Raw genomic sequence first — 26147 nt, 5'->3', positions numbered from 1 at the left:
CTTCAAAAGCGTCATGGTGACAAGTCACTTCAGTGTCTTGGAAGTGTCATGCGGAGCACACACTCAGGACAGTTTGTGTATTGCCTTTGACGGGAACGTAAACCTTTTGCTTATGCACCTTTGTCGTGTAATTTTCACACAGTACATTGGTGTTGACTGACAACTTAAACATCACCGTGGTATATTTTCTATCCTGCCAAACCTGCCTCTAACATAAGTCAGTCTGACGGCGCTGCCTGCCTTTGAAGGGGGACATCAGCCCTGATGCTCCAAATTCATTTGACATGTGATGGCTTATCACCGAGCTTCAAGCTCCACAGCTGCTTGGTTAGCATTAGCTTCATGTTGAGAACTGGACTATCATGTTGTGCATGTTTGTCTGCACTGATTGCACTGTTACTTTGCAAATTGTGCACTTTTTTTTCATTTTCAAAAAGGGGGCATAAGAATTAGTGGATGGCACACTGTGTGAAAGAGGAGGGGGAAGCATGGCTTTTTTAAGAATGCAAACGTGAATGTCAGGCCCCCTTTTTGTAGGTAAGAATATTTTGAGTATATTTTATGAATATGTGATTTTTATGATCATCATCAGCGCTGCAAAATACAGCTGATGCATTCCAAGTCAAAAGCTGTTTGAAAACCACCAAAATGTCCACAAAACTACAGTATATAGCTATAGAAAATATTATTTAATAGCTAAATATTTTGTATAATATTTTAATAACCAAATGTAAGTGTGCAGGAGGCCTCATAAATTGGTGCTTGCATCACCTAAACTCCTCTTTTAAAAGCAAAGCAGTTTCAGTATGAGCTCCTGTTGTAGTATATCAAAGTTTCTCACTCTTCCTTCCACCCTGTGAAGGAAAGGTGTTTTGGCCACTATGAACTCATTTTTTCGCTTACTACCCACAAATCATGATCGCAGGTGAATGTTGAATTCTGAATGGACTGGTAAATTGGGAGTTTCGCCACTCACCTGTGCTTCTTGTTCATCACAACAATTTAAATCCACCTTAATGCTGCCACTGGCACTGTCCTACTGTCACTATTATGCTTTTATTTCCACCTTTTTTGTGTGAAAGCCACTTCAACTACTTCAGTCAAGGTAGTAAGTCAGTCCCAGACTGAATTGTACTCTTACCATGGTAGACGTATTTGTACATCCCTGTTGTTGCAGGAGCAGGTTGTTGGAGAAATCAGTCTGTGGTGGGATCTCCCAAGGCAAATAGGTCATAGACTAGAGGACAGAGAGTAATGACAGAAGTGTCAGTGTGGTACTGATACTATGTCCAGATTAGGTAGACCGAGGCTCCTTCCTGGAGTCGGGTTTGAGAAGTGCCAGGCAGCCGGGCTTCTCTCCAGTTGAGCTTAGCCCAAAACAACAACATGGAGCCACCATCATGTGGTGTCCACTATGTGCAAGAACGGACAAGAATTGTGTCAAGAGACTTAAGTGGCAGGTCAGAGCAGAGATCTTGGTTTGCTGATTCCTGGCAGCAGAAATCAAGTGTTTGTAAGTTCCCAACTGGGCAACTCTCTGAAGGGGCAGAGCACTGATCAGTAAGAGCAATGGTCTCCAATCTCTCTCTGCTCCACTTTATATGCAAAATTAGTGCAGGCGCTTTTTGGGTGTCAGCATAGATTGAGCACACTTCATCATGGGAAACTCTTCCTGTGAGTGCCACTACTCCGAGCAACGCAGGAAGTATTGTGGTGCAGTGAGTCATCCAGCTGTAAGGTTCCCACTCATTATTTTGTCTTGATAATCACAATGTCTGTAATCCCACCATTAAAACCTTCTGATTTACTGCCATGCACTGAGAAAGGGCTTTTGCCTCCCACAGTCACTGCAGACAGTTGGGCATCCTGTGGTGATCTTAAGGAGGCTGCAGGTTGTGGATAACCACAGAATGGTGACTGGGATCTGCAGGGTCATACTGGTGGGTGAGCGCCTGGCAGCGTGGCTGAGTACAGTGAGGGAAGTGGAAGTGGCTGAGAGATGGTAATGAAGGGGCTAATTGCTTCCAGTGGATTTTGAAATCGAACTCCAGCCCCCAGTGCCCAGATCTGGCAGCACACAAATGGAATATTGATGACTATGGCGAAAATAAGGGAAAATGACCCTGCTGTATGATCGATATGAAAGCCACAGATCTGTGCAGAACATGTCTCAACAGGCAATACATTTCCACTGTTTTCTATGGATCCGTATACACTTACAGAGGGTATTGAGGTGCACAAATATTACATTATATCAATTTGCTCCCTCTATTATTCACAGTAGCAACATTCTATCGAGTGTCTTTACAGGTCTATGTCAGATTTGTAATGGTATCTTTACATTTATTACAAATATGGATCATCAAACACTGGCATGAATTGGTAACCCTTACAGTCTAATTACCTGATGAATTAATAATGAGAAGAAAAAGGATGAGTGGAAGTATGTACCCTCCTATTTTTTGTTATTTGATTTCTTATTTAATTTGACAGAACCTTACTTCAGTATATATAACCATAAACTTCATAAGAAGTGAATTTTGCATTTGGATTGTTCTCACATTTGTCCATCTTATGAGCACATGTGGGGTCATGGCCCCAAAGTTGGAATATCCTATCTTACTACCTAGTACCTATTTGTATGACTTATTAACAGGACTATTGTAATTCATTATTATCAGGTTGTCCTAAAAGTTCCCCGAAAAGCCTTCAGTTAATTCAAAATGCTGCAGCTAGAGTACTGACAGGGACTAGAAGGAGAGAGCATATCTCACCCATATTGGCCTCTCTTCATTGGCTTCCTGTTAATTCTAGAATAGAATTTAAAATTCTTCTTCTTACTTATAAGGTTTTGAATAATCAGGTCCCATCTTATCTTAGGGACCTCATAGTACCATATCACCCCAATAGAGCACTTCGCTCTCAGACTGCAGGCTTACTTGTAGTTCCTAGGGTTTGTAAGAGTAGAATGGGAGGCAGAGCCTTCAGCTTTCAGGCTCCTCTCCTGTGGAACCAGCTCCCAATTCGGATCAGGGAGACAGACACCCTCTCTACTTTTAAGATCAGGCTTAAAACTTTCCTTTTTGCTAAAGCTTATAGTTAGGGCTGGATCAGGTGACCCTGAACATCCCTTAGTTATGCTGATATAGACTTAGACTGCTGGGGGGTTCCCATGATGCACTGAGTGTTTCTTTCTCTTTTTGCTCTGTATGCACCACTCTGCATTTAATCATTGATGATTGATCTCTGCTCTCTTCCACAGCATGTCTTTTTCCTGGTTCTCTCCCTCAGCCCCAACCAGTCCCAGCAGAAGACTGCCCTCCCTGAACCTGGTTCTGCTGGAGGTTTCTTCCTGTTAAAAGGGAGTTTTTCCTCTCCACTGTCGCCAAGTGCTTGCTCACAGGGGGTCGTTTTGACAGTAGGGGTTTTTCTGTAATTATTGTATGGCTTTGCCTTGCAATATGAAGTGCCTTGGGGCAACTGTTTGTTGTGATTTGGCGCTATATAAATGAAATTGATTTGATTTGATTTAACAGGCCCGGATCCAGACCGGTTTGGACCGATGCAGTTGCATCGGTCAAATTTTTTTACGCATCATCTGTCATCGGTAAAAAAAAAAAATAAAAAATCTTGAATAATCCCGAATAGTGCCGAACATGTCCCCGTGGTGAACACAGCTTTGGTTTGCATGTCAACCTATAGTCCGTAAATTATATGGATTTTTCAGAGTTTCAGAGTCATACGGACGTACAAATAAAGTCGGATATTCAGGGTTTGGTCTGCAGCGGTTCTGTAATCAGCTGTTTCTGCAGCGCGACTCCACTTTGAAGCCGTGAACCATTGAAGCAATGCTTTGATTCAATGGTTTGTGGCTCTTTGATTCGCTGCTCTTCAGAAGTGGTAAGTCCGCTTCTTAACCCCTCTCAAAGCCATTAAAATATTATGAGTCACTTTTGTGTGTATTAAACTCAATAACTGGGACTCTTATTGCAGTCAAGAAATGAGAATCATCCTCCGTTCTATTCACACAGCTCAAAACACTGCGCGGCTCTCTGCCGAGACAGAGTCCGGTCGGAATTAATAACTTCAAAACGAATTGCCGCTTTAAATAAAATGACACCTCTTACAAACGTAATGCAGACAAGAAACTACAATCGACTAAAATGTTTTTTTCCTCTCAAAATGAAACAGTGAAGCACAGCAGCTGTAAGCGCTCAGCTCAGATATATGGAAAGACGTTTATGCCAATAATGTCTGAAAGGAAATGCTTTTGACAAAAACTACAGATTTTGTTTATTCCTATTTATGTCCAGAGATCAAGGATCCACCATGTAGAGTGTATTATGTCCAAAGTTTAAGGATCCAGTGACCAATTTCATATTTATTTACTTTAAGACTCAATAAAATGTTCAATTTCAATTCAATTTCAATTTAATCGGCTTATAAAGTGCCAAATCACTACAAAATCTAAATATACTAAAACAAATACATCACAAATACATCACAATTGTACCCATATCACAATTGTGATATGGGTACAATTGTGATGTATTTGTTTTAGTATATTTAGTATATTTAGTCATGGACATGATGAATATTGTTACCTGCTGGACTGTTTCTAATTTTGTTTGGTAACAATGGAAAAAGTCTTCTGTGAACTATCTGTATCTCAATATATTATTATTAAGAATATATGCAGTCATATTTTTATTGAATTTATCAATTGAAAAAAAAATCATATATAGATTCAGGTATAATTGAAAGATTTTGGCAATAAATTTGATCCTGTTTACAGTCAATTTTTGTTATAGTGTTGTTTTTTTAGGACAGTATATTTATACAAATAAGAAGTGTTCACTATGGTACATGAAGTATAATAAATATAGTAAAAGACGTGTGACAGTGTATGTTGCACACGAATAAAAGAATGAAGATTATTGAATAACAAGACGCATACGATTTTTATTTTATCATTGGACAAAAATGCATCTGTCAGATTTTCACTCTGGATCCGGCCCTGTTATTATAGGTCATTAGTGACACTGCTGACACTGCAGGAAAGCTTGAACACTGGATGCTGTTCTTTTTTTTATTAGTAGTATCTTAAGAAATTGCTGTCTAAAACTTTTTTATTATTATTATTGTAGTTTACACTGAAACTCCATTGTCGTGAATTGCTAAGTGGTGTTTCAGAGCTTGTGCACAGTCACCAATGTGTGCACTTTGCCATTGTACCTTTTAGTCAGAATGTGGGCAGGAATCCCTCCAAAAGGCACCAGCTTGTCTTGAAATTTGACCAGTGATCCTCAGGCAGACACCCTAATTAGTATGTTGGATATGTGACGGGAGTTGCCATGCCAATAACCTTGGGTCATGTGAGAGAAGACATGATCAGGTATCAGGTATCTGGACTATATTTGAAGGAAACCTTGGACGTAGAGACACAGGGTCCCTTCCTTTGTCTGGTTCATTCCAATCAAAGAAAGTTTTCATATCTGCAGTGAGCGCCTCTTTGGAATATTCAAAATGAAATGTTACAGACACATTGTTTCTGCTTTTATTTCTGCCTGTTAGATATAAAAGAAAATCAAATGTTTTCCATTTGTAATCAGGTTTTCATGGAAATCAATGCACAGGGTCTGTCCAAATGTAATGTTCAGTAAAGCCTTGTGAAAGGCCTCTGTGATTGTACATATTCATATATGTAACAACATACATTTTTAGTTCTTTGCACACAAAGCAGAACTCCAAATCTGAATTCGGCACAAAAATCAAGCATGTAGGTGCTTTGATCCATGTAATTTTTATTAGCACTTTAGAAAATTGCTTCATCTCCACATGGTGAAGAAACCAACAAAACCACTGTCTACAAAAACAAATTTAGAAATAAGAATAATAAAAGCAATATGCTATATCTTTATAACAAATCTTTTATTTATTTATTTATTTGCTGCTAATGGTCAGTGCTCAATATGCACAATGTATATATTCAAATGGCAGCAGGGTGGCACTGTGGTTTGCACTCTAGCATCACCTCAAGAAGCTCTCAATTTTTTTTTCTTTCTTGCAGCACTTGGAAGCAAACTCACACAGAAAAGGTATTCACCTCAGTTTCTTTCTCCTTATAGATCTAATATTGTATCAGGAAGGTCATCATAAGGTAGATCCATATTGAATCAGCTGTGATGACCTCACAAAAAACAGGAGCTGCTTAAAGAAGGGAAAAAAGGAAACTGAGTCAATATTACTGTAGATGCTCCCCACCCATCATTTCCCACAAGTGCTTAGCCCCCCAAAAAAGCATTTATTTATCTTGTAATTGGCTGCTGTAATTTAATGGAGGTACCAGCCAAGTTGGGTTTGCACACATTATAGGGATGCTGGCCTGTTTGTTCATCGGGTTGGTAAATACTGCTTTGGGATTCAGCTTGACTGATTCTGCTACTGAGGAACAGGAAATTACAGTTTTTTTCTTTCTTTTTGCTTCTCCCTTTTTGCTCTTGGTCACCGCAGCATGGATTCGCATATTGATTTGGCAATACACTCCATGCCCCATGTCCCTTTAGTTTTTCCCCTTGATTCACTCAGGGTCACCACAGCAGCTCCAGGGTGGATCTGCATGCATATGCTGTTTCCTCCCAAATACTCCACTCTGAGAAATGGTCCATTTTGAGGCCAATACTCTCTTCTTCATCTTCTGACCTTGTCTCCAGACTATCCTACCTGTGTGGTCCCTCTGATATGTTAATTCCTAATCCTGTCCAACCTCGTCACTCCCAAGGAAAATTGCAGCATCTTCTGCTCTTCCACCTCCAGCTCTGTTTCTTGTCTTTTTGTTCATGCCATGCCCTCTAAGTCCTACAGCAATAGCTGGATTCATGACTGTCTTGTAAACTTTACCCTTCACTTTTGTAAATATGTTTGGACACACATCACTCCTGTTGCTTGTCTATATCCACGTCACCTTTCCTGCATGCTCTTCTTCACCTCTCTATCACACTCTCTGTTACTTTGACCAGTTGATCCAAGTATTTAAACTCATCTACAGTACCTTCACCCCTTCTACTACTTGCACCATCACTATTCCACAGTGCTCCTCCTCATCCACACACATGAGCTCTGTCTTGCTTCTACTCTCTTTTATTCCCCTTCTCTCCAGAGTGTATCACCACCTCTCCAACCCTGTCTCAACCTGCTCCCTATTCTCACTGCAGATCATATTGTCATCTGATCTCATCTGTCAACATGTCCATCACCACCACTGCAAACAAATTGGGCTCAGAGTCGATCCTTGAAGTAATCCCAGCTCCATTATGAACGCATCTGTCACACTGTCCTTGTACATATCTTGCACCACCTTCACATACATCTCTGTCACTCCATACTCCCTCATACAAAACCACAACTCTTCTCTTTGCACCCCGTCAAAAGCTTTCTCTAAATCCACAAACACACAATGCAACTCTTTCTGGCCTTCACTGTGCTCCTCCATCAGGATTTTCAGAGCAAATTTGCTTTCCCAGCATGAAACCACATTGCTGTTTGCAGCTCATCATCTCTTTTCTCAGCTCAGCTTCCACTGCTCTTTCCCATAGCTTCATAATGTGGCTGACCAACTTTATGCCTTGGTAGTTATTGCACCTCTGCATATGACATCACCAAATGGACAGAAAGTGCAATTACAGTGTAGCTTGTCACATTTTTTGAAGCTTGCATTTTTATGACATGAGTGTCTGTTCTAGGTTGGTTTAGTTTGATGAAAACGTCACATTGAGCATTGCTTTGAGATCAGTGGGGCTGATGTTTAGCACACGGTTCAGCCGTTAATGTCGTAGACAACATGTATTTAGCGCTGCCGCCTACACAACGTCTTAGATGCATGAAATCATGGAGAGGTGTTTTTTGGTTTTCCAATGTATATTTTACCGCCTCTCTGTGTCGTGCTGCACGCAGCTCTGTCAGTGATAACAATGGCTTCTATTTATTCCCTCAGCACATGTAATAGGGCTTTCAGAGGCCCTTTGTTGCTTCCTGTGCTGTTTCTTCTCGTCCCTGTGCTCAGCACAGACACGGTGCAATTTCTTCATGACCAGAATCTGCGCCCCATCATCCCACAGCCTTCCTCCACTTTCCTTTGTTTCTCTCAATATTCTCATTTCTCTCTTCTGTATCTTTCCACAGCATTGCTCCCTAATGTTTACATATAGCCGTACCAAAACAACAAACTGGAACGTTCGGGGCCCGCAGCCCTTCTGGTTTCACTTTCTGATTTTTATTGGTTTTCCAACTTCAACTCATGATTTGTCTTCAAGGAAACAGTAATAATAATAACAATAAAAACACAGGATTCAAATGAAATAAAAAATACATAATCTCATAGTTACCGTTACTAAGTGGCTCAGCGGGCAGTGCTTGCTGAAGGGTTTTTTTTAAGTTGCAGGGTTTTTTTAAGGTGCTGCCTTCAGTGTGATTTTGAGAGATGAATCATCCCATCTTGTCCTTGTGTCAATAATTAATAGCAAATCTGTCCTTGTCGCTCATCTTCAAGATCTAAAAAAAAAAAGTGTGAATTATTCCATCACTGATCAGAAGGTAACATAAATTGTGTGATCCAATTCTTCCTCATTCCTCGTTTTCTGTCCCATGCTAACTCACCTTACCGTCTGTGTCAATCTAAAAAAAAAGGAAAAAAGGAAAGGAAAAAAGAGAGTGGGCTTGGGAAGTCACTTCGCAACAGCAGAGTGATATAAAACCATAAAATCGGGGTAAGTTTGATTTATGTGTGCCATTAGCAGGGAATAGTGTTCCATCATAAGTAGTCTGTCTGTCTAGAGGCTGTGTGCGAAACCTAAACCCACGGTCATACAGATAGGATTTTACGATCCCAGCTGAATGATGGGATTATCATAGCTGTAATTATGGTGAGCTGTGTGTGTGTGTGTGTGTGTGTGTACACTCTTGACCTTCTATGCAACATTCAGTAGTTCATATTTTTATTCAGGCTGCACTGTGATTGATTGATACAGCAACAAATACTGAAGCTTTTTCAGGCAGGTAAATGTGGCAGCAAATGTGTTGAGTCCATTTAAAGGCGCTGTAACTGTCAGTGGATGCCACTGATGTTTTCCTGTAGGTTGCGTGGGCACATAAGAGCAAATTATGACACAGTTCATAATAGTTTATTGAAAGGCAATCCTTGAGCCAATGCTGAGCAATTCTGGTGTTTCATTTTATGTTACAATAATTACATATGTCTAGTGCTTTTACTGGAACAGATCCTTGTCCTTGTCTTGATCTGCATGAAATGTTTGTTATAAAACACCAACATAGCTTCTTGGAATTGATCAAAATGCTCAGTATTTATCAAAAATAAAGCAGCAGCAGTAGCGGTGATCGTCATAGTTGGTAATAGGAACAGCAACAATATTAATATCTAGAAAACACGTCCACAAACTGATCAACACAAATACGCTGTGGCTTTTTCCTCTTGTAAAGATAGATTAGTGTACAGGGTTTTGCAGAGATTGGGTCAGGTCTGGGAGCATGCACTGGTTTCGCAAGTTGCAGCATCTACCACACTGCAGAACTGCCCCAGATTCTGGTTGGCAAACACCCAAGCAGGCAACTGGTCCATCCCCACCTCCCAAAAGTAGCCATTTATCTGCTGTAGCCAGGTGATATGTGGCCATCCTCTTGTTGCATTTGAAGCAGCTGCACACTGGGTCACCCTCAAGGAGGTGGCCCACATGGCCAAAATGTCGTAGCTAATGTTCACTCACACTTGAGTATTTCTCTTCATTTTCCACAGTAACTGTTCATTTGAAGCAAAATCTTTCCAACAGTACCCAAGTAGCCTTTGAGAGCCTTCAAGAGCTCAATGGTTAACATCCAAATCTTCAACCATACAGTGAGACAGAAAGCACCAGGATCCTAAAGACATGGACACTGTAAAGGAGAATTAAGTATGAGCATGAGCACCAAACTCACATTTTGGTGGTCCAATCACTGCTTAACCCTCTCAGGTCCAAGGGCCTTTTCACAATTTTTTCCTTTCATCCAAGAATTCCCCCTTTAAGGTACTTTTGCACATCAACTGCTAAGGACAATCTCCACTTTCTGACTGTGAAACATATATTTGCCTAAAACACTGTTTAAAAGACATGATTTGGCTCTAACTTTGAAAATATGAACTGTGTTATTGGAAATTCTTTAAATCATTCATGAATTTATATTTTTGTTCATGTGGATGAACTGTTTTGGTGCCATAAATGGGTTCACCAAAGCCTGTGGCTCACCAAGTACTGTAATACATATGCAGTGCAGCAGTGCCATCTGCTAGGAACTACACAACAGAGATGTGGAACAATCCAAAACAGTATACCGTATTTGTAAAATATATCTCTTTCCTAATTGCTATATGCTTCTCTTAACATAGAATTCCCTTATGGATTAATAAAAACTATATGTGATGAAAACTGGTTTCATCACAACTGCTGCCTTTACAATAAAATTACTGTACCATTCCTGCAGAGAATGATCCCTCAACATGGTTTTCTTTGTCTCTAAACCAAAAAACAAAAGTGTTTTCAGGTCAACAAGACTGTTGTTTTAGAGTTAATGAGTCTTTTGGGTGAGGAGCTGAGTGGAGCATCTCACAGCAGGCAGGGAGAGGAGACAGAACATGTGACATTCTCCAGCCTTTAGGATTGGCTGTGAGTAAAAGCGCATCTAGATGAGAGATCCCTTTTATAGATGAGAATTTAGTTTCATTAAGTAGTCGAATTAAGTCTCGGATGTTCCGTCACTGATTTATGAACAGAAATGTGACAAAAACTACACTTAGATGTGCCGGTGCAGCCATCAACCTCAGATGGTTAATACAGGAAATAAAATGTGCTCATGAAGTTGACCTTAAATTTATTTGTTTCTAATCTTTTCATGTGAAAAATGGTTTATTCCTAAAAAGCCCTCTCATGAGGTTAAAAATTTATTTTTATGTCCCCTGACTTTGATCATTTCTTACTGCCAAACATGAAACTCTGTAATGTTGAGAAGTTTTTCCTGTTTTAAAATAATGTATCTTATTTTGTTTTGTCATTCCAGCGAGAGAGGAGAACGTGGCCACCTTCCGCGGTTCGGAGTACTTCTGCTACGACCTGTCGCAAAACCCCATCCAGAGCAGCAGCGATGAGATCACGCTCTCCTTCAAGACGTGGCAACGCAACGGCCTTCTCCTCCACACAGGCAAATCTGCAGACTACGTCAACCTGGCGCTAAAAGACGGAGCCGTGTCCCTCGTCATCAATCTGGGCTCCGGGGCCTTTGAGGCCATTGTGGAGCCGGTCAACGGAAAATTCAATGACAACTCCTGGCATGACATCAAAGTGACACGCAACCTGAGACAGGTAATCGGGGGTAACGGTTGTGGACGAGGTTGGATTCAGGTGGATTTTAGCTGCTTCCATGAGCTTTGAACGAAAGAAAGCCACCTTGTTCTGATTGGTTATCATTCCATCGCCACAGTTCAGAAACATTTCTGAGACAAATGTCACGATTTATGTTTTTCAGTTCTCTACATGATTACATCGAGTTCTTAAGTTCATTTCATTCTTATTTTTTGTTTCTTCTGGTGAATAAATGCTATTTAATAAGTAATGGGTCAAGCAGTTCTGCAGAATGGGAGTCTAGATAGCACAGTGCTAGATACTTTACTGCTTATTAAAGACCATATTGGCCATTTTTCATATTGCAGCCTAGTATATACAACCTGCATCTATAGTACTTGATTGGTAACCATATTCAAAACATACAACTGTAATTCTGTAACCATCCCCCAAAAATATTGTATCTTTTCTTTCACTACAGAATGTGAACGCACTGCCAGTAAAACCTCCCTAATCACACTTTTAATTACATTGCATCCATAAAATAACATGATTGTGAACAAAGACTTTGTGATTTAGGATTGCTGAGGATTGTTTTTGGTATCATGCATTTGATTTTTTTAACAACGTACTGGAATGAGCTGAAAGCAGTGGCAGTCTGGAAGGTCACAAAGAAAATAATTCACCGTTCTGGTTGTATGTTTTGCATGCGGTTGCCTTAAAGATGTGCAAATTGCATGTATTGGCCTCAAATATGTAAAAATGGTGAGTGTGGGTCTTCATCCTTCAGTGTAGACAGATGACAGATGATAGATTATTGTACTTTTCATTGCTACCTAAGTGCCACTTTTAAGTCAGAAGCTGTCACACTGTTTTTTTTTGGGGGGGTTTTTTTTTGTGCATTATTGAGTTTGACTGTAAAGTCTCAGCCAGTGAGTGCTTTGGCGCTCTCAGTGAGCTCTTTATATCTCAGATGATCCTAGTATTTAATCATGTTTTCCATCAGAGAGGTTACTTACTTCAACATTTAGGCTTTGCCGCAGGCAGCTTGTTAAAAGGGCAACTTGCAGGTTGAAATATCTTTAATAAATTGATATTTCTGGGCTATAGATTTTGCACAGAGAACTTTTTACCAGTAGAAATGGCAGAAAGTTGGAGAAATAGCCAATCTGAGCTGGTTGCATTTTCTCTAAATCTTATATTTCCATTTCTTTTTTGCTCTATAATGTTTGAAGCTTAAAAACAGTTTTCAGTAAAAAAAAAAACAAAAAAAAAAAACGTGTTGTGATTTAGGAGTTGTCATGATGAGAGAATACTACAAGTTCTGATGATGTACTATTTGGATTTGTACAGACTGTGTGGACATTTTGCACTTAATTTTCTCAGCCATTAGTGTGCAGCAGAACAAGTAAGTGCCGGTTTTCTGTTGCTCCCGGGTAGTTAGGTTGGACCTGCAGCTTTACTCCCAGCGAAAATCTGCACCATTTAGAGACGTAAAAGCCAAGAACAGGGACTGCTTGCCTACTTTCTTTCTACAGTTCTTTCTCCACTGTCATTTTCTGTCCTCTTTGAAAAGTACAATTTGTGAGATTAATGGTGAAAAAAAAAAAAAAAAACACTACAGGTTTTGTTTGGATTTGGTGCCATTTAGCTGTCCGTAGCAAATTTTCACTTGAAAGCTCTGCGTCTTGCAGTTGCTTTTCTACTTGTTGTCTTGTGGGCTTCTGATGTGGAAAATTTGTCTGCGGCGGCGCTTTGATTGTCTGAATCTGTGACAAAACATGCAGTGTTTATTCACTCCAGCACTAACTCATAATAAAAGTCATAATAAAAGTCATTTATTTTTTTTATTACTAACCATTATCTAACCAACTAATGTACTAACATCCTAATTCTTCATCATTTTGTTTTTTTGTTTTCTGACCATCCTTATTAACAACCTTTTTTGTTCACTATTCTTTTGATTTCCTTTCTTCCCCTTTTTCTGGAAAGCAATCAGGCATTGGACACGCTATGGTAAACAAACTACATTGTCTGGTAGATATCATTCTTATTGTCTTTTTTTTGGGTTTGCCGTGTGTTCCCTCCCCCCTCTCTTTTTTTTTATTTGTTCTCTTTGAGTTCCATCCTAGACACTCTTATCAAAAAATGAGGAGATGGGTTTGTATTACCAGGCAATTCTTTCTTCGCTTCTCAATTTCCTCCCTGACCTGCCAACAACCCCTTTCTTTTCCCCACGATCCCCCATCCTGTTTTAATTTTCACTTTGGCTTTTAATTTTTCTGTTTGGTTCTTCCACATTGCTGCAGATATGCAACAAGTAAAACAATAAATTTGACTTCCTTGCCTTTGTCAGGGCAACTTTTTAATTTTTTTTTTCCACACAAAAAAGTCCCCATTTTTTGTGAGGACTGTCGTCCAGAACTGACAGAAGCTTACCACAATTCAAGATCTCAACCTCGACATGAAACTGCCAAAAAATAAAAAATAAATAAAAAAATGGCAACCTTATACCTTCATTGCGGGAGCTCTGACAGTTGTTTCCAAGTCACTATGGCGCATGGCATGCCCACACTTCATTGAGTTTTCACCCCTGAAAGTCATATGACCTCGACCCTTTCACCAGAATAACCACTAACACTCTAATTCACTCACCCAGCTTCCACCCATCACTCACTCTGCTCACCCCACCACCCCTTCCCCACCTCCTGGGTGTTTTTGTAGCATGCTGGTGAAAGTGTTGTTTGTGTGTTGTAGATAACTTTCACCATAATACCTGGGCTCATATATCGAACAATTCTAAGAATATGCCTCCCGAGCTACGATCACAAGTAGACGTTAAACTGGAAACAGTGGTGTATTCACTGTTTCTAGTTTAAAATTATTATTATTAATTATTATAAAATTGTTCATGGACTGGCACCTCCCTACCTAGCTGACCTAATTAAACCTTACGTACCGGCCCGGGCTTTACGTTCTCAGGGTGCAGGACTACTTTATGTCCCTAAGGTGAATAAGAAGTCTGTAGGTCACAGAGCTTTCTCTTATCGTGCCCCTGTTCTGTGGAATGATCTCTCTGCATCAATAAAACAGTCAGATTCTGTGGAGATTTTCAAGTCCAGACTTAAAACGCACTTATTTTCCCTTTCATATGGCTAGCATACTGGTACAGTTTGTTTTTAATGCTTTTTACTCTTTTAATTCATTTATTAGTAATTGGAGCGGGCTGCAGCCTCAACTTTACCTAAATTCTGGGTCTTTTAGTGAAGTTTAGGGCTAGTGGCCGGTGATCACCTTAGTATTTCTCTGTTTTTCTTGTTGTTTAATGCTGGCAAATTATACAGTATTTTTTGTCTTTCTGTTGCCTGATTCTGTTTTTTCTCTCTGTTTAAAGTGCAGCTCCATCCAGAGATGGGAGTTGTATTCGTGTTGGCGATCCTCCTGTCCTGTGCGCCAATAGCATTTCTTGTATATTCGTCTATGAATTGTTCTGTAATTTATGTTTGTAGCAAGGCCCAAGCAGAGGATCACCCCTTTGAGTCTGGTCTGCTTCAGGTTTCTTCCTCAAAGGGAGTTTTTTCTTACCACTGTTGCTTTGGGGGTTGGTAAGGTTAGACCTTACCTGTGTGAAGCGCTTTGAGGCAACTCTGTTGTGATTTGGCGCTATATAAATGAAAATAAATTGAAATTGTATTTTGCAAATTCACCAAATTAAAGCCACCAAACTTTAAATTTCATGAGCTTCGCAGTCCTGTCTTGAAACTTAATGCGTACGTAAGGTTAATGACGCAACCACAACATGTATGATGAAAAATCAGAATGTTTTGGGCTTAACATTTCCACTGGCCCACTTTCCTCTACACAGTACACACTTTTTTGGAGGGAGGTGTCTGGTGTTTTTTAGGAAATGTCAGGTCTGGGGGAAATCTAGCCAACATGCCCCAAGAAGACAACAATAACAAAGCAAGCAGACAATTCCAAACTTACAAAAATGTCATTTTTATGATGCTTCTGTTTGATTGCATGAATACTCACATAGGTACGTGGAAGGGTAAAGATTTTCAACCCACTTTTTGAACATTGAGCCAGTGAAGGCTGGAGTATCATAGCCAGTAAATTTGATGTTATCACCCTCCTCGGCCTCCTTCTCAGTGCGGCCCGGTCACACTGGAAATGTAACTGTGACATCTGAGCCAAATCAGGTCAGCATCTGCTATTCTGAGATTGTGTTTGAATATGGGCTCCAGTCTTGATTGTGCATGGACACCCTGTGTGACTTGTTCAGGCTTTGGATGGCACCATTCATTCACTTACTCCCTTACATGTCCAAATAGTTGTTTAATTTGCCTTCTAACCGTGATGCCCTCGGTTTGCGCATTGTTGTGTTGTGAGAAGCCTCCCTTTGTTTTGCATGTGTGTGGATATAAATGTAGACCTCTGCGAGAGAACGTGAGGATGACACCGTGAGAACGAGTGCGACTGTAGGTGTGTGATCCGTATAAGTGTGTGTGTGTGTGTGTGTGTGTGTGTGTGTGTGTGTGTGTGTGTGCGTGTCTGCAGTTACCAGATAAATCCCGAAACCTAAGACAAGTGCAATCAATTTGTCCTTGGTTTGAACATTGTACTAACCCTCCCCTCAACTTGACGTTTCAGAACCAAACCTAGGATCCATTCTCTTACCCCATCAAAGATAAAGAAAATATGCCTCTGCTATATTTTCTTTACCTGTCCTGTGAAACCTATGGCAAAAATTCCATTAAAATCAAAACGCTGTCTGATCTGAAACAGTCGCTTCAAGGTGCAAAATTGTTCAGCAAAACAACAAAAGGTCAACTGAGAAAGAAAACGTTCAGATATTTCACTTTGAATGCAGACCAAGGAAAAAGGTGTGTTTTATTCACAGCAAGCATTCAAATCCCAGAGTGTAATGGCTTGGCTTTGGTTATGTGTTACCCATCAACAGGTAACTATCTCCGTTGATGGGATTCTCACTACTACTGGCTACACCCAGGAAGACTACACCATGCTGGGCTCTGATGATTTCTTCTACGTGGGAGGGAGCCCAAGCACAGCAGACCTGCCCGGATCTCCAGTTAGCAACAATTTTATGGGCTGCCTCCGAGAGGTAGGAACAACTCAAGTGAATGTAGATGGATAACAAGCGCATGACTTCTGATATCTGTTGGTTTGCATAAATGCCTGTGGGCATTGTCCTGACATGCAACACTTCTGTTGGAGTGCTTTTCATTTGTGGAACACCAACACCACCCCAATGAAAACTAACTTTCAAGCATGGGTTTGTTTTGCAAAGCAAGCTTATGTATCCACATCTCCAACAAATGCATCCAATTTTTCCAATCAGATCCTATCATAGATTTAGAGATTAAGGATCAGCATACTTCCCCTTGTCAAGGAAGGCAGAGATGGAGCGGAAAATAAAATTGCATTATCATTATTAGCTGCTGAGGTGGCAGAACAACTATCAGACTATCAATATTCCCTCAATCTCATTTGTGCCACTTGGTGCAGATTGTGTTTGAGAAAATGCTTGTGTCACATGTTGTTTGCAGCATTAGCTTGTGCGTGATGCTGAAATGCCTCCCAGTGGGCTGCAGTCTGAAAAAGATATTTGCCTGTGATAAAGCTGAAAAGCATTGTTGTTCTGGGACAGTTATAATGTATTCACTGGTTCTTTTACTGTGCGAGTCGAGCCAAAGAGATTAAGTGATCTGTTGTTCACATTTTGCCCACTATGACTTATTCTTCGGCCAGTTGAGATAATAAAGGGAACAGTGGGGCTATGTATTGATTTCCTCACTTTTGCACTCTCAGTAGAACTTTGCCTTAACTTTTTGTTTGCAGTAGCCGGGGTCGCAGGCGGCTCTGTAACTGTCAGAGTGAAGGCCTACTGAGTTACATGGTGCAATCTTCCTGCACTTTAGATGATTGCAGCAGAGGCAGGAACACTTCTGTCAAGGTTTGGCTGGTAGATGCAGTATTCTCAGCCATAATGGCTCAGTTGAAAGCAGCTTTGATGCTCTATCGGGAACCCATCTCATTTCAGCCAGGGCAAGCAGGCCTGGAAATTCTCGATGTCAAATGCAGACAAACAGGCCTGGGAGTGACTGCTGCTCCACTGCACAAGTCAGCACCAACTATTTCAGTCCAGAGCTGGAATAGAGACATATATCAATATAAATTTAAAAACCCCACAAATGTGTCCATGATGCTAACAGGTTTTTGCATAAATTAAAACATTTATAGGCTAAATGAGCCTCAGATTTTGTGTTGAAGTTAATATAGTTTCTTATCCATATTTCCATGAAAGTACTTTATTGTATGTCATGTGATATCTGGTATGATCGGTTTTGTTCATGTCTGTATACCTGTCAAAGAAGGTACCTAGATGTTTACTGCAGAGAATCAGAACTTCTTGTTGGCCTTTAAGATGTTTGGCCACCTATCCAAGGGACTCCTTCAGTTTTAAAAGGAAAGATGTGGTTGTACCTTCAGTCTGTAGCTTTGGGAGCGAAGGTCTCTACCGTAAAACAAACAACCTCAGTCACTTCAACAAAAGACGTCATTATAACCTGCTTTTCCTGAGAGTTGTTAAAGTTTATTTGTCTCCAGAGGATTATTGATTGTGCGCTCCTCAGTGGATGGGTGAAATATCCTTAATGTTCTTGGGGAGCAGGGAAAGCACCATGTTATAAGTGGCAGCATCGTGGATATCTCCCTGGTTCAGGGAAGGTTTTTTCCAATTTCACATTTATACCTCCTCAAACCAAGCTATCCTCTCTGTCTCAAACATGCACCTTGTTTTCCTTGAACGTGTGTCCTTTGTCTTTTGGATGAAGGTAAATGACACAGTCCTGATTTGAGAAGTTGGTCCTCTTGTTGTGGGCCATACGTTTGTGAGTTGGCTGTTTAGTTTCTCTGTTACAGTGTAGATGTCTTGGCACTCCTCACTGCACCCAACAGCACAAACAACATTAATTGTGATGTGGAGTCTGATCCTGAGGGTGCACAAGAATCTGACGCAGTGTCTTAATGGGTTTGGGAAAACTAGTATATGGTGTGTTTTCAAAGATTCCCTTGAGCTTCTCAGACACGTACAAGATAAAGAAAAAAAATCTTCTTATTGCTTTGCTTGATTTGAGTTGCAGTTAAAATAAGTAAAAGAAAAAAAAATCCACTTCTGAGTCCACATATTCACTAAGATTTAAGGAGTTCTTAGTCGAGATGAGATTGATTGTTGCACTAATGTTCATGGACATCAGCCTGTTAGTTTTTGAAATGACATGACATCTGTGTCTCTGAAACTAAAAATTAAAAAGATCCAAAGGTATAATTGGATCTTTCACTTTTTAAGACAGTCAGTCAAACAACTTTATGGAGATCAGCACCCCACTCCCCCCCACCCACCCACCGCCACCACTGTTTTTTTTTGTTTTTTGTTTTTTTTTGAGAAACTAATCAAAATGTCAACAAAATGCTTTCAGTTACTTTGTTGAAGGAACTAATACTTATTAGAAATACAGCAGATCCAGAATCCACATCCGGTTGCCAATCAACACCAAACTTTAATGAGTTTTTCTTTGATTTTAAACAGATTTTATACTAAATGTCATTCCTTCAGAATAATCTCCGCCTTGTCTGTGTGCTCCTTCTGATTTAAACAGATATTACTATTTATCCTTAGAATCAGTTGATAAATAAATTTAGCCACCACATTCCCAATCGCTTTCCCTGGATGAGCATTATACCAAAATACCTTGAAGACACTAATTGATACTTCTTTCAAAATAAAATAAATTGGAATTCTCAGCCTGTAACAAAGTGGCAATTGTGAAAGAGATGTATAAATATATTCCCACTGTTTTATTCTATCTTGTATGGATGATACCTGAAGAGGATATCGGTCAGGGTCATTGTATTTGCAGACCACACCCCTTTGAAAATAATCTCACTGAGATAAACTGGTCATAGAAGAATGTATAAAAAATAACATACCGTATTTTCCGGACTATAAGTCGCACCGGAGTATAAGTCGCACCAGCCACTTTATCCATTATAAAGAAAAATAAACCATAAATAAGTCGCACCGGAGTATAAGTCGCACCAGCCACTTTATCATTATAAAGAAAAATAAACCATAAATAAGTTGCACTGGACTATAAGTCCCATGGACATACAGGTATGTTAACTTAAGATGAAAAGTTCAGATGATAATATTGTGACGGCTAACGTTTTCAGATGCATATTTCACCAGTCGTAACTTACAATCTGCAGAGTATGATTTTCTTTTTGGTGGCATTTTTTCGGGCCTTCTCCGTTGTCTTGTTAAGTTATCAGTAATGTTGAAATTTTTATTTTTCTATGGTAGTCAGAAGTCGCAGGAACAGTCACACAAGCCTTGAGTGCCCTCTCGTGAGCTGCATTTTACCTACAGATATGTTTGTATTTTGCGGACCACATTGCGAGCCGAACCATGCAGCACCTACCTGCGCAGCTCATGACCACCCAGCGTTGTCGATCCAGCTCCTTCCAAGTGCAGACGCTAATCCTCCGCCGTCGCTCAGTGCTCCCATGCAGCTCTCAGCGTCAACTCTGCTCACACTGATATCCAAGGGTTGAAGCTGTTTTGTTAGCCGTCCCGGAATAAACACCATGTTCGTCTGCTTCAAACGCTATTCACAATCTTCGACGCCAGCTCCTTCCAAGTGCACACACTAATCCTCCGCCGTCGCTCACCCGGTGCTCCCACGCAGCTCTCAGCGTCAACTTAAACACTCTGCTCACACTGATATCCAGGGTCGAAGCTGTTTTGTTCGCCCATGCCGGAATAACAGCAAGCACCGTATTCGTCAGCTTCACACGCTGTGGGTGAGGTGAGGAATACGCCGTCCAACGTTCTGTCTCTGATTGGTTATCACGACCAGCGTGACCTGTAGGACGGCCGCCATACTACAGTGTCCATGATGCATTGCATTTCCTTTTCTGGTGGCCCATTTAAAAACATAGATCGACTCTGTCACGTAAATTGTTTTGTTACAGTAAATTAATTGAGATCCTACCGGTATATTTTTCATTTATAAGTCGCACCGGAGTATAGGTCGCACCCCCGGCCAAAACATGTAAAAAAGTGCGACTTATAGTCCCGGAAATACGGTAATACACGTGCAGAACAAAAATATTGCATTGCATGTGCAACTTTTTTTTTTTTTTTTTTGTGGAACATACTGTGTAGCATTGAATTTCAAGGAGAAGGCGGGGTAAATGCTCTTTATTGCAACCAGCAATAGATGGCGATGAAGAGAGTCTGGCTTCACTTTTCAGCAGATTGCTCCCATCTTCATTTGTAGTCTGTGGTCTGCAGGTGGGGACCAACTTATATACCAACCTATGGATTTCACATCATCACAACCATAAAATTAAAAGCACAAACCTTTGGCAAATCTTAGAAAATTAAATTTTTATCAAAGCAACACATTTAGAACTGATGTCCAAGCTATTCTGTTTCTATTTTCTCAGATGACTGTCAGACTGTATTTTTAATTTAGATCCGTGTCTTAAACAAACCCAGGTTTTTGCTGCAGTTGACAATGTAGATCCTCGTTTCAGCCATTTCTGTATGTGTGAAGAGTCCAGTCATATACGGTGAGGAAATCTGACACTCGGGTGGTTAATTAATCCTCCATGTTTTCATCCTTCGAAGAAACCAGTGTAAGTTTCTATCCTGGATCAGATAGCAGCCAAAGAGTCTTCCATCTATTTTTTATCATTTGTGCTTCAGTTGCATGAAATTTGGATCAGTAGAGGTTGTGTGCATCCTTTTTAAAATTGCTTCTCTTCTTCTGATAGAATTCTCCATACAGCGATATGTGAATTTGTTATCAGCTCCAAAATATGTGTAAAGCCCTTAAGGCAAGAGTGATTTCTGCTTCACCATTATTCTGTCCTTCAGGCATAGAACTGAGCCAACAGGCACTTCAATAACGGTGATTTTTGGTTTCTCTTTCTCCCTAGTTTCATCTCCTTAAATGTAAAAACTACACAAAAATCAGTTGTTTGAGAAAATGGCATGTTCAAAAAACTAACATCCTACAGATGATTAGGTTTTAAATGCTACTTTGGAGCACAATGCGTAACACGACAGCTCATTGTTCAACAGGTCACCTGCCGGCTTCACATGTTCCTGCATAAACCTGATCATTCCTGTCATATCAAAATGCTCTAGAAAAAGTTCATATTTGAATATTTGTCCAGTACTTCTTTTAGAGCTTCTTTTGTTATTAAGTATTTATTTCTTTCTTCATGTTTCTGGAGAACACATCTTGTCATCTATTTTTGATCAATGGCCCATTTACAGGCCAATGCTATGGTGGTCAACAGATGTAATTACAACTTCGCCACTGGGAGGTGACTTGGTTGCCTGTGGTAAAGTAATGGCAGGCACAAACCATTGCTTTCTGGAAGCTGTTTTTATCTTTTCAGGATAGAGAACCTGGGGAGGTGGAATGCAAGTTTTAAGGTTTTGCATAGCTGTTTATGTTGCAGCACCCGTGTCCTTCCATTTAATTCCAGTACCGTCTCGGAAAATGTTACTCAGCAGGAGTAGACCGTACAAAGGGAGCAGAACAGAGATGATTCATCACGTGGCTGGATGGTGGTGGTATCATGTGATCCTAAACTCTTCATCATGCGTTACCCCATTAAGCAGCTCCACGCCATCCTCTGCACAGGCGGACACAAAGCGATCACGACCGGTCTTGGCCTTTATTCAGTCGTGTGATCTCCTGCATTCCTTGAACTGAGCCCAGGTTCTAGTTGTGTGTTGTGTATTTCTGTGTACTGACTATTTATAAATGTAAACCTTCCTCCTCCATATGTATCTGTGCATCATCTCCTTGTCTCTGCATCTCTCTGACCTGCTGCAGGCCCCCACCACCTCTGCTTTACAGAATGTAATATCACCACCTGATGACAGGATGAGGTCAGTCAGGTTTAGCTCACTGGGCAAATCAGAGTGCATCAGCTTGTTCTGTCATGAAAAAAAATGGTGCATTTTTGTTTCTACCCAACTAGAAATTACAAAATGTAAAACTAATGAATCTTTCACGTCAAATGGTAAATGGACTGCATTTATATGGCACTTTTCCATCTGCATCAGACACTCAAAGTGCTTTACACATCAATGCCTCACATTCACCCCAGTGTCAGGCTGCTGCCATGCAAAGCGCCCACGACACACCAGGAGCAACTAGGTGATTAAGGACCTTGCCCAAGGGCCCTTAGTGATTTTCCTGTCAGACTGGGATTTGAACCAAGGATCCTATGATCTCAAGCCCAACACTTAAACACAAGACCATCACCTCCCCCAAACGTCACTTGCTGCACACCTCCCAAGTTTCTCTCACCACTGGGGGCAGCGCTACACACAATACAAAAAGTGCAGTGTAGAAGAAGTCCGGAGTGGCAACAGTTTTCACCCTGTTAGCGTGAAATGTACAAAAAGAAAGCAGTTACCTGCATTTTTGTGAAATTTGTCTTTTTTTTTTTTTTTGCTTTTCATGTAAACCTCAACCTTTTCCATTTTCTCCATACTTTTGTTTAAACCCGTTACTGAGCAACCATCTGGCTTCTTTCCTTTTGCAGCAGACAACACGTGGTCTTTATTTTCTCCTCTTGCCTGTAAATGAGTCACAGCTTTCTAATACCATAAAGAATATATACAGTTTTAATACATGGTATTTAATAAGTCTAAATGGTGGAAAGACCAGAGCACCGATTAGCTCTGGTGTTAACTGTACTGCTTTCGGTACGGAAGAAAATTTATACATTTCTATCCCCCGGTATGAAATATTGGGGATATAGCGATGACCATGTCCGTCTGACCATCTGTCCGTCCTGTTTTCATTTGTTACCATGATATCTCAAGGACCAGTTGACCATTTCATTCGTATTTAGAATGAGTGATCCCCGAACCAGTTGATTATGGTGACCTTAAGGTTAATTTCAAGGTCACAACAATATATTGTCATTGCCGTCTTTGTTAGTACGGTATCTCAAGAACCAGTTGACAGATTTCATTCATATTCAACATAAGGGTGTACTTGGGTGTTAGTGCAGTGTAGCAGGAAGTGGAGAAAAGGATCTAAGGTGAAGGTACAATAACTTGATTGTACAATAATATTGTCAAATTTGCTCCAAAATGTTCACGTGACGTGACGAAGCATGAATGAGAGATAGAAAAGCTGATGAATCAGATGATGTAATGCTTCATTTGTTCATTCCATTAAAAACAGATCCTGCCACGCTGTCCCTCCCTCATTTGCTCTCTGCTGCACTCCAAAGGCTACACGGGACGTCATCCATACACAACGCTCACACTCATCTCCTGCCCAGGCTCGTGATCGGTCAAGCAGGCGGCAGATCATCATGATGATCGAGGGTGCGTGGGCAGCTGGCCAACTCACTCGAGAGTCAACATTGTGTGACCCGTCTCCCTGCAACGGTCACGCCGTCCAACCTCTCCATGCGGCGTCACTGGCGCCGGCACTGGAGCTGTGTAGTAGCAGCTTGTCACACTGTGGGGGTGACTTTCATCAACCGCTACGCTTAAAAAGGAGGAGCCACATGAAAGAAGTAGCAGTTATAGAAGGAAGCAGTTAATAACAACTCGATCAAGCCAAGGATATTCAGGACTGAAAGTGGGAGGAATAAAGAACAGATCAGAGAGAGAAAGTAGGAGAAGGTGTGTGTGTGTGTGTGTGTGTGTGTGTGTGTGTGTGTGTGTGTGTGTGTGTGTGTGTGTGTGTGTGTGTGTGTGTGTGTGTGTGTGTGTGAGAGAGAGAGAGGTGTCAGCCTGTGTGTGAGATAAAGAGGGCCATGCTTAAAGTGAGTGCAGGTCAAGGGAATAATGAGCAAGTACAGAGAAGTGATGAAAGGGCAAGAGACCAATATTTGGCATTTGAAAAGATCATTGTCATCATTTCTGAGATTGTTAGCGGTGCTTGTTTTTCTCCTCCAATACAAATGCAAATGTCACGGCGTCGCTTTTATGTATTCACAGTTTGAGCATTCCAGCCAAACACTCGTCGATAGATCAACCATCATCAGTACGCATGCCAACCCCACCAGAACAGCTTGTTTTTAAGACTCTTATCATGTTTTTATTCATGCATTCATACATAAATGCTCTGAAATATAACTAGATAGTGTCACTTTGCAGTTATTTTGAAAAATGACATTTGAGAATCTGAATAATTTCAGCTGAATAAAGGTACCTGTACACTTGCACAAATTTAATCTGCTGTGCCATAGAGTAAACTCATTGTGAACCCGTTGTAAACTGTGCACAGCTGTGTGCAAGTGGGCAAAGAAATTTTTCAAATGTTCAAAATCTTTGGCACGCATTAATTTTGTGAACTACACAGTGCGCAACCTATTCAAAAACACTGCGAGTCAATGTGTCAGCGCAAGCGCATCACAGTGCAGCTCATCAGAACGATTATTACGAGATGTTAAATCTATAATAAACATAATTTTACAGATACTCATAAGAAGGAATGAAAATGCAACTGTTTTACCAAGCCATTACAATATAAATATTACAAATAGTTACGTTTGAGACAATTCCAAATGTGTTCTCCACATCATGAATCGCATGAGGACAGCTGCAGCTGTAGAAAATTTCTCTGTGATTCCGGGAGCGATTAGAGGTGGTTTCATCAGCCAAGTTCTGAGAGCAAATGATTAATCTGCTATGAAATAATAATTTTATATAATGCAGCATCCAGCGGCACAAAGTGTAGCAACCAGCAGAACTAAGCGGGTCACATTGGCATGACGAATTGCGCGGTAGTGCAGGGGTTAAATGCATGTAAGTGTCAAGGTGACTTCAAGTATAACGGTTGAAAAAATGCTTGGATCCCGGGTGTGCTGGTTTGGGTTAATGATTATGTAGAAATGCGTCTTTAAGCCTACAGACGTCATGTCTAACACCTACTGGATGGTCCGTGGATGCAGTATTGATGATGAATTAGGAGCAGGTGTGGGTGTCAGTAATACACACAGAACATTCCCTCACAAAATTGTACTTATTTTTGATTCTTTTCAAATCTGTTTTGTACTAAAAATCAAGCAACAGTCATAAGTCCACAAACTTACAAAATGATTTTGTATGAATGTCGCCAAGCAGGCACTTCTTCCTTCTCTTTCTCTCTCTCTCACTCAAAATAAGTGCGGTTTTGAAGTTACATGCAGCTTGAAATGAGTTCATTAGTCAGTTTTTCCATTTCAAAAGCTGGATTCTTGTGGCCACCAAGTCCTCGGCTGCATGTATTACAAAACAGATTTCCTGAAGGTATTTGAAATTCTGGATAATTATTCATAAGTCATTCATTAGTTATATCCAGTTCCACGATCTGCTCCACAATCATAACTGAAAGCTTAATAATGTTATTTTCACCATCTTTAAACAGGTCAAAATTGCCACAAAGGGCGATAATAAGTTCTTATGTTACCTTTCCCTTATTTGGACACCTTTTGTGGATCCGTTGGGTATTCTTTATGAGATATGAATGGAAATGACTTAATTACAAGGAACATTTTGTATCTCTGTGCTTCTCTTTACTCAACCGCGTCACCAGAACTGTAGCATACTTATTACACCATATTACATTCTGACTACACACAGGAAATTACACATATCCTGCTCTAAAGCTCATTTTCTCATCACTTTACTGACTTAATCTGACT

The 26147-nt window shown here is 40.5% G+C and overlaps 1 protein-coding gene across 1 annotated transcript in view; it reads left to right on the top strand.

Annotated features, from left to right (window-relative positions):
- The window catches only part of LOC117502739 (neurexin-3b-like), a 460000-nt gene that overhangs the window by 89822 nt on the left and 344031 nt on the right, over positions 1-26147 (top strand). Inside the window, 3 exon segments of the mRNA XM_034161843.1 lie at positions 11104-11405; positions 13377-13400; positions 16348-16509. Coding sequence (XP_034017734.1) covers positions 11104-11405; positions 13377-13400; positions 16348-16509 — 488 coding nt within the window.

The sequence above is a fragment of the Thalassophryne amazonica genome, chromosome 21 (assembly GCF_902500255.1).
Source record: "Thalassophryne amazonica chromosome 21, fThaAma1.1, whole genome shotgun sequence".
NCBI lineage: Eukaryota > Metazoa > Chordata > Actinopteri > Batrachoidiformes > Batrachoididae > Thalassophryne > Thalassophryne amazonica.
Note: the sequence above shows the minus strand (reverse complement) of the source record. Positions and strands in the feature narration are given on the sequence as shown.